General features: G+C 57.4%; 2 protein-coding genes and 1 long non-coding RNA gene across 4 annotated transcripts; 1 reads left to right on the top strand and 2 right to left on the bottom strand.

Annotated features, from left to right (window-relative positions):
* Window positions 1-1,402: 1,402 nt before the first annotated feature.
* Window positions 1,403-6,906, bottom strand: HOXA9 (homeobox A9). The gene is made up of 2 exons (XM_006731529.3): window positions 3,893-6,906; window positions 1,403-2,815 (listed from the first exon to the last, which is right to left on the bottom strand). Exons 1-2 carry the CDS (start codon window positions 4,470-4,472, stop codon window positions 2,577-2,579), a joined length of 819 nt encoding a protein of 272 aa, XP_006731592.1. The 5' UTR covers window positions 4,473-6,906; the 3' UTR covers window positions 1,403-2,576.
* A 608-nt stretch (window positions 6,907-7,514) lies between these two features.
* On the top strand, window positions 7,515-10,982 carry LOC145716531 (uncharacterized). 2 transcript variants are annotated; one of them, XR_014139243.1, is made up of 3 exons: window positions 7,515-8,101; window positions 8,466-8,807; window positions 9,888-10,982. It is a non-coding gene; the product is annotated as an uncharacterized LOC145716531 (long non-coding RNA). The 2 variants fall into 2 exon arrangements; XR_014139242.1 differs by having other exon boundaries at window positions 7,641-8,807.
* HOXA10 (homeobox A10) lies at window positions 9,655-14,065 on the bottom strand. The gene is made up of 2 exons (XM_006731530.3): window positions 12,401-14,065; window positions 9,655-11,222 (listed from the first exon to the last, which is right to left on the bottom strand). Exons 1-2 carry the CDS (start codon window positions 13,362-13,364, stop codon window positions 10,948-10,950), a joined length of 1,239 nt encoding a protein of 412 aa, XP_006731593.2. The 5' UTR covers window positions 13,365-14,065; the 3' UTR covers window positions 9,655-10,947.
* Between the last annotated feature and the right edge of the window lie 1,061 nt (window positions 14,066-15,126).

The following is a 15,126-nucleotide window of genomic DNA, read 5'->3' as shown; positions in this document are numbered from 1 at the left end:
AAGGCTAGCGTCAAGTCGACATCTTAGGAACTTCCCAGGGTTGCGGCGGCGGGAGATGGCGGCGCGGACGCCTCTTGCGTGGAGCCATACTGCCATCTGCTGGCAGAACCCCTGCACTGCAGCCCCGGCCGCGCGGCCTGAACTTCGTCTGCCGCGCCGGGCCGGGCAGGGCGCCGCGCTCCCAAAGCTGGGCGAGGGCCCAGTCCCTGGCGGGGGGTGTGCGTGGAGCCCGGAATCTACGCTGCCGAGAGCGCAGTGCCCATAAAAGAGTTGTTTCCGCAGCCGCTTTATCGGTGCAGACAGAACAAATGAAAAGGCTTTGGTGGAAAATCTTAATTGGGGCTGGACAGTTGTAAACTCATTAAGGGCCGAATTCCAGACAGTTCGCAGACCCGGCCTTTATGGCACACCCTTACTGCCCATTCTTTGAAGTTCCTTCTGTCTGCAACAACAGAGGGCGTCCCAACCTGGCGGCGGGGTGGGGGTGGGGGTGTGAGGGGAAGACCCATCCCCCCGGCGTCCAGGTTCCCCCTTTAGGCGTCGGAACTCAGATAACTTTCCAGCAGTTTCGGGGTAGTGGGGGGAGGGCGGGGAGAGCGAGAAAAGAAAAGGGGGGAGATTATGCTGAACCCTCTGGCCACATCTCTAAGGCGCTTGGGCCTCCGATGTTGTGGCTGTTCCCCCCGCAGCCCTTTACACCCCATAAACGGCAACAGCCCTCACTTGCTTTTATGGCGCGTCCAGCTCGCTGGCTGCCTAGGCCCTGCCTCTGCCAGGACTTGCGCTCGGGAGGGGAGCGCCGTACAGAACCCCGAATCCCCCGGGCCAGCCGGACAGGACGCTGAGGTGCGGGGGCGGGGGCGGGGGGCGCAAGACTTCCGTCCCCTGAGAGTCCGCAAATGTCTGTCCTGGAGGCCGCGTCGGGGCAGCCGGGCTCCTGTTTCCCTCCCTGAAGCCTCCTCAGGAGGCAGGCCCTTCAGCCCGCGGTGCTGCCCTCACACTCCCCGCCCCGTGCCAGGGGAAGGCCTCGGGAGTCTCAGTGCACCCGTGTCAGGGAAATTTCTTGGGGCGCCAAGATGAAAGGATGGCCTTTCACTACTACTGGCCAACGAGACCCGAGCCCCCAGCCCTGCTCCTCAGAGGCCTCTGGGCCTCCCCGCAAGTGGGGCAGGTCAGAGGCGGGAGCTAGGCCTCGCCGGCCCTCGTTGTGCAGCCTTCCTCCCGTGCTTGCGCCGCCAGCGGGAGCGCAGCTGGGTGCTGCAGGCTCCCGCTCCAAAAGCCCGCCGCCAGAGGTGAAACTGAGATTCTGTCCTCCTGCACCCCGGCCCGGCCCCCACCCAGAGACTCTACCCCCGCTCCCTTTTCCCAGAGAAAAAGGTGCAAAGAGCTGACCCGCAATAAATAGAAAAGAATCAATATATTTTATTTGGCAAAAAGTTAAATACCATCTCAACACAACAATTTGGTCAGTAGGTCTTGAGGTAATATACAAAATATACAGTGTATGTTCAGCCCGATGGAAACCCCAGATTCATCAAGGATACAAATCTACAGTAGCCCAATGGCGGTTTCATAGTGTATAATTTATTATCAATAAAATTAACTCCATTACAATAAGCATTCATTCCCCCCCCATTAAAATTAAATGTAAACCATAGGTAGTAACCTTCTGCACATATGTATAGCTCCGAATTTCCTCAATGTTCATCCGGTGCAAAAACAATATTCAAGCTTGTCTGATTACTTTTTCTTTAATATGTGGATTATATACACAATGAACAAGACAGGTCTATAGAGCATGTAGAGACTAAAATGCCCGCATTTCAAAAGAGGAAAAAACCATGAATCTATGCATCCAGGAGAACACTTTCTTTCTTTTAAAATTTTATTTCACTGGGAAATCCTTACAGCTAGTTTACAATCAAAGGCGAACAGCCTAGTCATACAGAAGACAGATTCTACTACAGAGCTATACTCTATGCAACTGTTTTTCTCCCTCATCAACAACCTGAGTTGAAATTGAATTCTAAGCTCTCACAATCACAACGGGTGCGTCACCCAGCACAGAAGTTTGAGTCACAAAACATAATTACCACAATAAAACACAGTGTTCAAGTATCTGGGCAGATCGCTCTGCCGCACAAAGAGCAAATTAAATTAACTACACAGACTAAAAACTATACAGCCCGCCATCAACAGTTGTGCATTATAAAAAGGTAGTTTTTTTTGTTTGTTTGTTTGAAGTCAGGAACAGGTAGATTTTTTTTTTAAAATATATACAAGCTACCACACACAGCCATCAGTGAAAATGTCCCCCCACTTTTTTTTTTTTCCATCTTATAGAAAATGGAAAGCTTACAATACCTCCTCCATCAAAGCGGCAGGCCGGGGTGGGGGGGGGAGCCAGCCTGAGCAGGGCTTGCGGGGAGGGGGGGCGGGAGATGAGGCCCGGAGTTTAGAGCCGCTTTGTGCAGGGTGGTGGAGGCTGGGGTGGGAATAGGGGTGGGAGAGGATCAGGCAGTCCTTTCTCTTTCTCTCTAGCTCACTCTCTCTTTTCTAAATGAACTCCAGTTGAATCACTCGTCTTTTGCTCGGTCCTTGTTGATTTTCTTCATTTTCATCCTGCGGTTCTGGAACCAGATCTTGACCTGCCTCTCGGTGAGGTTGAGCAGCCGGGCCACCTCGTACCTGCGGTCCCTGGTGAGGTACATGTTGAACAGAAACTCCTTCTCCAGTTCCAGCGTTTGGTGTTTTGTGTAGGGGCAGCGCTTCTTCCTCGTGGAGCGCGCGTGGAGCCAGTTGGCAGCTGGGTTGCCTGCGAGGGAGACAGACAGGGGATTTAGCAAGAGGAGAAGCACCTACCTCGCCCCTCCACTGGGGCCAGGGAATCTCCTGGGGTCTTCCGCCAAAGTGCAGGGCGCTGTTGAACTGGTTGGGGAAGCGCTGCGAACCGTACACAAAGGCATCCCGGCAGACAGACAGAGGAACAGTCACTTACAATTGCACGCAGGAAAACCTCGGCTTCCCCCTCCCTTCCCAGACCCTCCTTTCTCCTCCTCTGTCCTCCTGTCCTTTTCCTCTCCTTCGTCCTGCCCTTTGCACACCGTGCAAGGAGTGAAATTTGGAAATAGATCCTCTTCTTGCCAGGCAGGGGGAAAGCACGCTGCCCTGTGTTCCTGCAACGTTAATATTCTCTCCCTCTCACTAACACACACACCCTCTCCCTCTCTCTCTCTCTATCCACCCTTCCCCACCTTTCCTTCTACTTTCCCCATTCCGTCTTTGACCTCCCTGGAAGGCCGTGGGAGCCGGGCAGCCGGCAAGGCGCCCCTGAGCAACCGCGGGGCGTAGATCACGTCTCCAGTTTATTTGAATAATCTGGCATGGGGACCACCGTGGCCCGGTCGCCTACAGCCTCATCCTGGGCAGGATTTACGCCATCACTGGCTGAAGGCAAGAAGTGGAGGGGATCGGCTGTCTTCTCCAGGGTCTAGGCTACAGTTGCTGCCGCCGCTCCAGGACAATCTAGCCGCACAAAAGATTCTCTCTGACGAGCTGCTTTCGAAGAACGGCCCAAAGTGCTGTCCTGGAACCGGGCAGCCAGGGAGAGGGGCTGCTGGTCTTGGCTTGGCCGGCAGCGCCCGCCCCGCCCCCTCTCTCTCTCTCGGCAGCAGCCGCCTCCCCTCCCCCCGAACGCGGCAGCCAGCTTGTCACTGTTCTCTGGAATTGGGGCCCCATCTGAGGCATTCTAAACAGCAACTTCTGGTTCCCGGCCCCTGCTCAAGAGGCTCCCAGCGCAGGCGAAGGCAGGCTCGAGAGAAAGCTGAAGGGCTGGCAGATCCTGGTGGCCGGCGTGGAGGCGGCGGCCGGTCTGAAGGGAGTACACACTTACTGGGATCGATGGGGGGCTTGTCTCCGCCGCTCTCATTCTCAGCATTGTTTTCGGAGAAGGCGCCTTCACTGGGCTGTTTTTCTCTATCAACTGGAGGAGAACCACAAGCATAGTCAGTCAGGGACAAAGTGTGAGTGTCAAGCGTGGGACAGTCACCCCTTCTGGCGGACAGTGGTTCAGGTTTAATGCCGTAAGGCCGGCTGGAGGGCAAGCCCGCGAAGGAGAGCGCGCCGGGCGTGGGCTCCAGCCAGGAGCGCATGTACCTGCCGTCCGGGGCCGCCGCCGCCACGGGCGCCTGGGGGTGCACGTAAGGGTGGTGGTGATGGTGGTGATACACTGCGGCGGGCACCGCATTGGCGCCCGCCGCGTGCACCGGGTTCCACGAGGCGCCGAACACCGCCGCCTTGGACTGAAAGCTGCACGGGCTGAAGTCGGGGTGTTCCGCCAGCGCGGTGGCCTGCCGGGGAGGCTGACCCAGGGCCCCGGGCGCGTAGCGGCCCGCGCCCAGCTCGTCCGCAGCGTCGGCGCCCAGCAGGAACGAGTCCACGTAGTAGTTGCCCAGGGCCCCGGTGGTGGCCATCGCTGTGCCCCGTGCCTGGCCGGTCGGCCCGACCCGCGGAAATTATGAAACTGCAGATTTCATGTAACAACTTGGTGGCACCAGGGGGGGAAGTACAGTCACCTAATAAGTTGCCAGCGCCCGCGCCCCCATTGGCCGCGCGCGTCACGTGCCCGCTCCGCAGAACAATAACGCGTAAATCACTCCGCACGCTATTAATGGCCCGGTGTTTTGCAGTCATAATTTTTATAGCAAAAGCCATATGTTTTTATGCAAAGGGATCGCGGCGCTCCACGATCGGGTTTGTTTTAATTGTGGCCAACGAAGATTAAAAGATCAAATCTGGCCTTGCCTCTGTACTCCCTCCCCTCCCACCGCCACCACCAGACGCACACTTCTTAAGCGGACTATTTTATATCACAATTAATCACGCCATCAGCAAGGCGCGGGTCCCGCGTGCAAGTGCGGCCAGTGGAGCCCCTCACATAAAATTAGACAATAATTGAAGCCATAAAAAAGCAGCCAAATCGCATTCTCGCTCTACTGTATTTAAATCTATATTTATGATATTTCATAAGGAGTTATTGTTTCAGAAGCCACACAGGCTGGTGGGAAGTTGGGAACGACCAGCAGATTCGGTTGCTTCGCCATGGCTCCCAGCTGTAAAAATTTACGAGGACTTGGAAAGGTTAAATTACACTGTTGTGTTTGGTTGGCGAGCTCCCTGTAAATAATTCCTGCAGTCCCCAGAGATGCGAGTTTACCCCGGGCCGGCCGCGAAAAGTCAAATTCAACGCAGTATCCATCCCAAACTGAGCCACCACCGCTCCTGCCCGAGCGCGCTGGGCAAGGACAGGCCTCCGAGAGGGCACCGCCTATTGTGGGGCCCGGAAATCTGCCCCATTGGATCCCAGGGCACCCGGGCAGCTAGCTCCCAGCTTCGCCGCTTTGCTAACAGCTAGCGCCCGACCGAGGAGCGGCCGGCTGTCCCTGAGCCAACGGGTTTGAGGGCCAGGTTGTGCGGCGGGTTCGGTCCCGGCCCCGCGCACACGCGGCCCCCGCGCCCTACGGGTCCTCAGCCGGGAATCAGGACACCCAGGCGAACGCAGCAGGCGACCCAACACTGTGCCCCGACCTCAAAGGCCCTCACGCTGAGCTCTGCAAGCTTTGTCGCACTCCCCAAACCCTAGCTGCGAAAAAAAACACGAGGCAGCCTCAGTGGAAGGCGAGATCGGCTTGCGAGACGCAGTTCGGCCAAAGAGACCGCGCGGCTCCGGTAGCTGGGAGGCCCGCACCGGAGCGGCTGGCCTCGGGGCCCTGTATGAGTTCTTCAGGGCTCCTTCCTTCCTTTCTCTCTGGCCCCCGCCCCGGGCCCCGCCTCGGTTTTCACCAGGCCGGACGGCTCAACAGGGTTACAAGGCCCAAAGCTAGGCGACAGCAGCTCAAGTCCAGGGCTAGAAATTAAAACGGGGAGGGGCACGGGGCATTGACTTTAATCCCATTCCTTGGCTTGGCCACATTGAGGAGGGTATTTCTCACCCCTGAAGAGTCTTTCAGGGTTAAATTAAGAGGCCTCGCGGCCTCTGTTAGTTGGAAGAAAAAACCCACCCCAGATCCGAACGGAAAGCAGCGACTCCTAAAAACGGGGTAATTAAATTCACGTGTGAACACTGTGCCTGCAAGAGTGTGTTTCTCATTAGCCCACTTCCCTGGCGGCGCGGGCAGGCGGCGAGGGCGCTTCCATCTCCTTTTCTGCCTCCATCCTCCCCAACAGTTCCAGTAATCCTCCCCCAAACCCTGATACATCCCTATCCGGGACGGGGACCCTCAAATGCCGGGCTCTCCCCCAGATCGAGGCTGCGAAGCGTAGCGGAGACCAACCGGGTGCCCCGTTATCCGCTCTCGCCGGAAGAGGGAAGTGGCCGACACAGCGAACTCCGATGTGGCTGGTCCCGGTCGCCTTAGCCTCCTCCCCCGTAATATTGTCCTTTTCCTTTAAATTCCTCTACCTTATCCCCACCCCCACCGCATCCCGGTGTGTCCCAAATATTGCGCAGTTCGCGGTGCCTCTGAGATTTTCATTAAGAAATATTAACCCTGGAGGAAACCTCGCTCCTAATTGTAATTGTCTGCCAACAGGCTGGACTTGCCTAGTTGCTTTTCGACTTTTTTGCCCAGAGAAGCCTTGAATTATTATTAGTATTTTTTTAAATAAAAAGTCTGTTTAAATAGCCTTAGCTCCCAAAATAGGACAGTTACCACATAATTAGCAGGCGTGGAGTGTTAAGCAGGCCTTACTGATGCCTAAAAAGGGAGAAAAATCAGAAAAACCTAATATGACCCCTCTTCTGCCCAGAGATTTGGGGAGAAAATATTCAGGCTTTTGAGTCAGCTTTTATTTTGGAAATGAAAGGGACTGCGTGTGTATATTAAAAAATAAATAAATAAATGGATGTAATTACAAACCGCCTCTTTTCGCCTGAGAGTTCTAAAACCTTGGCCTCCAAAACAAATCCAATACTCTGGTCCGGAAAATGGTACAGAGGAGTTGAGAGGAGAGCGGTGTGCTGACCTTTCAGATAACAGGACCGCAGACAGAGCAATGGAAACAGTTCCAGGGCCCACAGCCAGAGCTGGGAAGGGAAACACAGCTGGGTGGGCATGAGTCTGAAGGCCCCTGCATGTGTGTGTGTGTGTGTGTGTGTGTGTGTGTGTGTGTTTGGGGGCAGGGAGGGGATGAAAGTTGTTTTCAGTTCGGTAGCAAGAATCCTTCGACTGGCTTCCAATGGTGGACTACAACTTGCAACAAGGGCTCAAGTTTGTAATACAACGGTTGTGGAATTTAAGATTCCTTTCCCCTATTATTTGAAACAGACTGGAGCTGGAAGGGTCCCTTTCTCCAGCACCCGCCCGCACAAGGATGCCATTTCTAACAGACTCTGAACCTGATAGAAGCTACAGGCAATCAAGCAACCAATCTTTGCCCTAGCCGGGCTCCCTTACAGTGGTTAAAGCCAGAGTTGGGACCGGCAGGCCCCGGAAAGCGGAGGAAGCTTCCAGGCGCGGTTCCCTGCGTGGCCAGGCTCCACAGAGCCTGGCTGGGCCTCAGCCCAGGTCCCAGCCTCAGGTGCCCCGTGAGGCCAGCGAAGGCCTCCTTGCCCTCGGTGTGGGCACACAGAAACGCCGCGAATGCCCCCTAATCGGATCTCTGAGGCTGTGGTTGCCGACCCACGGAGTAAGAACGCAAGGCCGCCGCCATCCGGTCGTGATCATAACCGAGGCCTTGTCTGTGCAGCGGCACACCAGGCCCTGATCCACAGCCCTCGACAGCTGTCCCACGCGAGCCCTTCCTTGGCAGATTCCGACCACAACTTGAACACGCATCAAAAAATAAGACCCCCGCCCCAGGCTCTCCCCAAGCTAGCCCTGGGTCCCTCCCAGAGGAAGAGATGGGAGGACAGGAAGTGGAGATAGAAAACTGGGCACAGAGAGACCGAAGATGAAAGAAATGAAGGGAAGGAAAGAAAGAAGGAAGAAGTAAAGGGAAAGATAAAGAAGAAGAAAAAAGAGGAAGAAAGGAGGGAAGAAAAGAAGGAAGGAAAGAGTCAAAGGCGACTCCTGGGAGCAGAGGGCGGCTTACAGAGAGAAGGGTAAGTGACAAGGCCAGGATCCCAGCCCCTTTCTGCCCTGTCCCTCCTAGTTTGGCCTGAGTCTCTCTCAGAGGGATCTTTCCTGGTCTCCTACCCTGGATTGGGGCTGGTAGCGTCCCAGCCTTGCAGGAGAATGGCCTGGAGTTGGGGGAGGCCCAGGATGGAAGCGTGCGCCCCTGACCTTGAATGGCTCAGGGCCCAGAATTCCTACCACGCCCCCGGCGTCCGCCAAGGAGCGGCTAACCTGACCATACCTGCTCAGGGCCAGGTGGGGATAGGGATTGAGGCCAACAGCCTGGCAAAGCGCTGGGAAGGAGGCAGGGACGAGGCTCCTGCGTGGGAAAAGCCGAGGTTGCCACCGCAGGCCTGGCACGACCAGGGCCCGGATGCCCCGCCTGGCCCGGCCCCCGCGCGCACAGGTACCTGGAGACGATTTCAACTGAAGTAATGAAGGCAGTGTCGTGCTGTCGAGAGAAAGGTGGATCCCAACAACAGGAAACTACCTAAATCACCGACCAGTTCTGGTGCTGCCCGCGCGGGGCTGCCTCGCCCGCCGCCGCCGCCGCCGCCGCCGCCGCCGCAGCCAAGCGAGAACCCTGCGATCGCGCCCGGCCCGGCCCGGCCCCTTGCCAACCTGCGCCCGCGCTGCCACTGTGTGTCCCGCGCTGCCGCTAAGGCCTCACCGAGGGAGAAGCCACCGGCCCCGGTAAGCTAAACCTGGGAGAGAGGGGGGAGGAAGGTAAAGGAGAGAGAGGAAAATGGAAGGAGAAGGAAAAGCGAGAAGAAAGGAGAGTGAGCAGTGTGCGTGCTGGTTTCCCAAATCTTGCTTCTCAGCGAGCCGGCGCCAAGCGGCGGCAGCCCTGGGCGACTCGAAAGCGCCGGGGACGGCACCGAGCCCAGCTCCCTGTCTTGTCTCGGCCTCCGGCGCTCGCTCCCCACGGCTCGCTCTCCCCCTCTCTCCCTCCCAGCCAGCCAGCCAGCCGGGGCGCGCGCTCCCGCGCCCCCTCCCCCTGCGGTCGCCCCCCCCCACCTCCCGCGAGCAGGAAACGCGTGGCCCCGCGGAGGGCGACCAGGTGGGGGAGGCCGTGCTGGGGGAGGGGGGCTTGCAGCCCGCAGCAGGCTACCTAGCTGCTGCCGCGGATGCTAGGGACGCGCTCTGGGCCCAGCCTGCTCCCCGGATTCCTAGGCCGGGGGTCATCTAAGACCAGGGGACCCACAAAACAACCGGCGTCTGCGAGCCTCCCTGGGGCTCCCGAAAGAAATCCTGTTTGGCTTCCTCTGTCTATGCAGCTCCCCTCTCAACTGAAACCACTGGTCCAGGACAGCTACAATCCAGATATACTAGCGAGTCATAAAACTGAACAAAAGCCGACAAACCTTACGGCACCAGGGCTATAGGGCCCAGACAAATTACGACCGTCTAGGTAATATTTAAATAGATGCCTAAAGTAATTGCAGGGGGCGCGGGCTAGTCCTCCTGTTGTAAAAGTGGTGAACGGGATAAAGTGGAAGGTGAAGATAAGAAGTCAAAAAAAGAGGTAAAATTAAAAAGCTTCATTCCACAGCTTTTATTCTTCTATAAGAACATAAACATCGTCTTTTTTCCACGCACAGCAGCATTACAATATTAATTTATTCTGATTTAAGATTAGAAGTAAATAGAGCTAGAACTAACATTTATAATAATGATAGAATGCATTTGCATAAAACAAGATTGGCAATTTTTCATAATAATAAACATTTATACAGATTTGTATTTATAATTTTTCTTTTTCTGCACCTACAGGTTTGACCCTTTTATGCATGTAACTTCACAGTATAAAGGAAACCCAAACAATGTCTCCCTTCTCTAGTCTATTCTGCTTGCCCAGCCCTCCTCGGATTCTGTGAATTTTAGAAAAGAAAAAATAAAAGAGGAAGAAGAAAAAAGAAAATGAGAAAGAAAACTCTCCACAAGATAGGGAGAATTGTGGTGTGCTTGTCGCGTTACCAGTGGTAACAATTATTTGATGACCCAAAAAACCCCACTAAATCCGCACGCATAAACAAAACTATATTAGATTATTTATCTACAGCCAGAAGGATATGGAAGTTCAGAGGTAAGTGAAATAATTTAGTCCCACAATGCAAGACCTCACACAAACTGGAAGAGAAGTTTCCTTCTCCTTGTCGTTTTTTTTTTTTTTCCCTTTTAGAGCTGGGATATCTTACAGAGAAAGGAAAGATTAATCTTTATGACTCTCAATTTTCTCATCAGCCAAAGCCAAGCCCTTTTGCCAGCCTGCATGTCCATGCTTGCAAGCCCTTCTCTTTGCCAAGGAAGAAAGAAAGAAAGAAAAAAGAAACCCAGGGGCCTGTGTCCCCTGATTAAACACAGCCCAGCACTCCAGGCAGGCGAGCCCGGTGGCGGCTCCTTGCACCATTGACCTCAGGCCAGACACCTCAGCGCCTACAATGGGACCTCGGCCTTCCGGCTAGGTTTGCCCGCCCCCGCAGGAAACCAGCTCCACCGGGAGGACAGGAGCCATTTCCAGCAGAGGAACCCCGAGACAGCAAACCAGCCCGGTTACCACTCAACACTTGAGGATAATATTTATCTCTATAGAAATTTAGCACGATATGGCTTTTTCCCCCAGAAAACAAGTAAACCAGCACCAAGCGAGCAGACAAAGAAACAAAAAGTCAGAACAAACCAGCCCTGCACAGATGTAACGGCCAGCGAGATGGCGAGTGTGGGAGGGAGGAACGGGGCTCCGGCACAGGTGCGAGTTCCTGGGCAGAGGCCGAAGGCAGAGGGAGGAGAACGGCTCTCTGGCAGCGAAAAAACGGCATTGCCTGGAGCTTCATCAGGAAAAATTAAAGTTGGCTGTGAGCTCCCGGATTCGGTTTTCTCGGTTCATTTTCTTCAGTTTCATCCTGCGATTCTGAAACCATATTTTCACTTGTCTGTCCGTGAGGTGGACGCTGCGGCTGATCTCTAGGCGCCGCTCTCGAGTAAGGTACATGTTGAACAGAAACTCCTTCTCCAGCTCCAGCGTCTGGTGCTTGGTGTAGGGGCAGCGCTTCTTCCTGCCGCTCTTTGCCGTGAGCCAGTTGGCTGCGTTTTCGCCTTTGGAATTGCCTAGCATTTAAGAGAATAAAGAAGGGAAGGTTTAATAGGGGCCACGCTAGGCTGTGCGCAGGGGTGAATTTGGGACTGGGATGCCCTAAGTCACACAGAGAGAGTTTTACACGTACACACCCCCTTTAGCTTGCTCAGGAAGAGCAGTTCCTCCAAAGGGCATGAGCAAAATGGAGAGGGCCTCCAATCTACACCTGCCTTCCCGATTTACATTTTCCTCCACTTTTCCCCAAACACCTGTTTTAGCACAAAGCTGTCCGGCGCTCACAGACAGAACGGCCTGGGAGGGCAGGCTGTGTATCTTGAACTTAACGCCTTTCTTTGCTTCTTGCCCCAAGGCAGACAAACATTTCCTGCAGCCCCCAGGCTGGAGACCTGGGTGCTCACTTGGAAGGGAGGCCGGCAGCGTGGCTTTGTCCCATTCCCGTCCCCTGATTGCCTAAGGCCCAATGAGGAGAGGAACAAGGACATCTTTGGGCCATGGGGAAGGCACGAAAAACCGAATCGGGGTCAAGGGCCGTCCCTCACGTCTTTCCAGGAGCCAGGGACGGGCAGTCTGGGCGATTCCGAGTTCCAGGAGAAGCGAAATGGCCCCTTTCTGACTCTAGGCTCAGGGCCCCGCCGACCCGGCCGGATTTGCCTTTTCTTCTCCCCGCAAGGAGGATTCCCGCCCCTCCAGCAACTTTGAAAAAAAGCATGGGGGATCGTAAACTCGAACTTCGCCGGTTAATGGGCTTATTTATTGGTGCTGGCGGCTGCTTATTTTGGATGCCTTACAAACATCCGCGCTATCTGCGGGCGAGCCACTTTCCTCCCTCCCCCTCCCCCCGCGTGGGCCGCGCCTCGCAGGCTGGGCCCAGACCACGGCTTAGGGTGCTCCGGGCCACGGAGAAGGGCATGCACAAGAGGGGGGCTGCTCGTCCATGCCCTCGCCCCCAATGGGGGGTGAGCTGAGGCCAGCGCGGCGGACGTCTTGGTGTGGGGCGCTAAGCCGGACATGAGTTTTTACTGCGTCCCCACGCCCAAATATTAAAAAGCAAGTTCACAAGGTCAGCCTGCCTGCAGCTTGGGCCAAGGCCGGCCGGCTGCTGCGCGCACTCCTGGCTCTCTGCTCTTTCCCTTCTCTGGGTCGGCCTGTCTGCTCGCCTGACTGCGGCCCTTCGGCGCGCCCGGCTTACCCAGGGAGTCCTTCTCGGGCGAGGCTTTGCTGCTCTCGGAAGGGGCTGGGGAGAGCTCCTCTGCGGCCGAGGACGACGCGTGCGCCTCCTCGTCGCCCTGTGAGCCCCCGCCGCCGCCGCCGCAAGTCAGCGTAGGGGGCGGCGGTGAATCGAGGGCTCGCTCTTTCCGGGCTGCATCCGCTGAGCCCGAGGCGAGCGCGGGTGGCGGATCGAAGCCGCGCCCGGGGGGCTGAGCGGGGAACGGGCCGGCGCCGAGCTGTTGCGCGCCGCCGCTGCTGCCGTAACCCTTGGCCGTGCCATAGGCCTGGGAGAGGCGGAAGTAGCCGGGCACTGGCACCCCGCTGGAGGTGCTCAGGGCGCAGCCGTCGGGCGGCGGGCCCCGCGGGAAGGGGGCCAGCTCGGCTGTGGCGGTGGAGCCTTTGGGGCATTTGTCCGCCGAGTCGTAGAGGCAGTAGGAGCTCTCCTCTTTGATGTTCTGCGCGAAAGAGCACGAGGTGGCCTGCGGCGGGGGTTGGGGTGGTTGCGGCGGGGGCGGTGGCTGCTGCTGGGGCGGCGGCGGCGGCGGCCCCTCGGGCTGCTCCATCCGACACGACCGGGGCGCGTCCAGCCACAGGTCTATAGGTGCGGGCGCGTAGCCGTGCGCCCCGGGACCCAGGCCCCCGCTGCTGCCGCCGCCGCCCGGCGACGCCGCCTCATTGCGCTTGCTTCCCAGAGCCGGGAAGAGCCCGCAGCTCTGCAGCCCGTAGGGCAGGTCGGCGGCCGGCGGCAGGTAGACCCCGCCGTGGGCGTAGTAGCCGCCGCCGCCGCCGCCGCCCCCCGCGCCGCTGCCACCACCGCCAGCCTCGCCTCTGCCCGAGCTGATGAGCGAGTCGACCAAAAAAGAGTTCGCGGCGGGGCTCTCCGAGCATGACATTGTTGTGGGATAATTTGGCGAAGGGAGCAGATAGCCCTTTCTGGCTGACATTTCTTGTGCAAAACATGCTGAATACGATTAGCAATCCCCCCGCATCGCGGCGGGTGCCCGCAGCCAATCCTGAGCCAGAGTTTCCGCGCGACCACTCCCAGTTTGGTTTCGTAGGCGCGGGGCCGCTCTCCGAGGGCGCCCTCTGAGCGCATGATTGATATAAATATGTAATCTGTATTGATGGGCCGGGAGACGCACACCCGATACCTCAGCCCAAAGGCCAGGAGCTGTGGGGGCTGCCCCAACGTGGCTAGTGGGGGGCCTGGCCCCTGTGCTAGCCCCGCCCACGCTCGGATGTGAGCCCTCCTGTCGGGTCTGTTTGAAGGGCCCTTGGGCCCCCCGCGCAGTTAACAAGTGGGGTGTTTATGGTGCGCACCCCGGCCCGCCTTGGGTGCTCCCCATTCTTGTTTCGGAATCAGCCACTAGCTCTCCAGGCACTCTAACCACTAAGGGGACCTGTCGGGGCCTCAGGCTCTTCCTTTTCAGCTCGGGACCTGGAGCTGTCTCCCCAAAGTGGCAGACCTGGCCCTAAAGCCACCAAGAAGACCCTTAGAGTGTCCCGAGATCCAGCGCTCACTGGCAGCTAGCTATTGACACTTCTTTCTTGCACCCCACACAGAATTTTCCCCAAAATGGCTTCTCATCTCTCTACACTCCCCTCGGCCAGTCGTTGATCCAGTTAGGATCTTTGCTTCTGGCGTGCTCACCTGGCTTGCTTTCTCTGCAGCTCCTGTCGGTGGACCCTGGTGAGCTGAAACAAGCTGGGGGGGGGGGGGGTGTTGGTAAAAGCAACTGGTAACCTTGGCTGAAAGACTGCCCTACCCCGATTTGGAGGTCCCAGCCAGATCCAGGCACCCCACAGCCGCATCACCCGGGTAGCTTCCAAGCTCATATGCCGCTTCTGGGAAGTGAAAGAAACATTGCTCTTCAGGGTCTTCGGTTTGACCGGAGACAAGACCTGGAGGGGGAAACTTGGAGGAGGGGGCGGCGGATGGACGCCTTCGCCTCAAGCTCTCCCTTTAGCCTTGGCATTCGCACGCTCTCGGAGGTTATGACAGGAACCAGTGTCACCACACTCCTGCCTCTCCGTCCCCTCCCCTCTTCCCCCCTCCCCTCTAAACCCGCGGCTGGGGCAGCCCTCACTCCTGCGGTGTGCGCATTTTAACGAGACCCGCGGTGAGGAAATCCGTCCCGGCAAGGCCGGGCTGGGCTCGTGGCCCATTTATAGCAGCGTTCGGAGGCCAGGCCCTTTGCTCAGTAGACTCCAGGGCCTCCTTCGTCCCTGGCCGTAGGGACGCGCTCTTAGTCAACTGGAAACTGCTGGCCCAGGGCGCTAGCCCCGGTGTGGGCCTCATACGTATCTCAGGAAATGATACCTTTTCCGGCCGGATCCAGTGGAGCCCGGGAACTCGCTGCCTTGCCCCAGGCCTGTGGGCCACAGCTCTCCAGGATGCCCCAGGCCTGCCCGCCGCACCAGCTCCAGCCCCTGCAGAGGCCTTGACTGGCGCTGCCGAACGCCGGGATCCCAAGAAGCAGAGCGCTCAGGCCTCTGCGTACAGCGGGGAAAGACCCTTGCATCCCGGGTGATGTGCCAGGCACTTGGCCTTGTTCCTCCCATCGTGCACCTAGTCGGAGAAGGAAGCCGAGCCCGAGAAGACCCAGAGAGAGTACCCGGGAGGGCCGGCGGAAGAGCCCCGACGCGGGCTTCTGAGATGCAAGCGGTTGCGGTCTGCGCCTGTTGTGGCTGCTCCGCGGGCCGCCG

This window comes from Leptonychotes weddellii, chromosome 12, assembly GCF_054177405.1.
Source record: "Leptonychotes weddellii isolate Sample4059 chromosome 12, ASM5417740v2, whole genome shotgun sequence".
NCBI lineage: Eukaryota > Metazoa > Chordata > Mammalia > Carnivora > Phocidae > Leptonychotes > Leptonychotes weddellii.
Note: the sequence above shows the minus strand (reverse complement) of the source record. Positions and strands in the feature narration are given on the sequence as shown.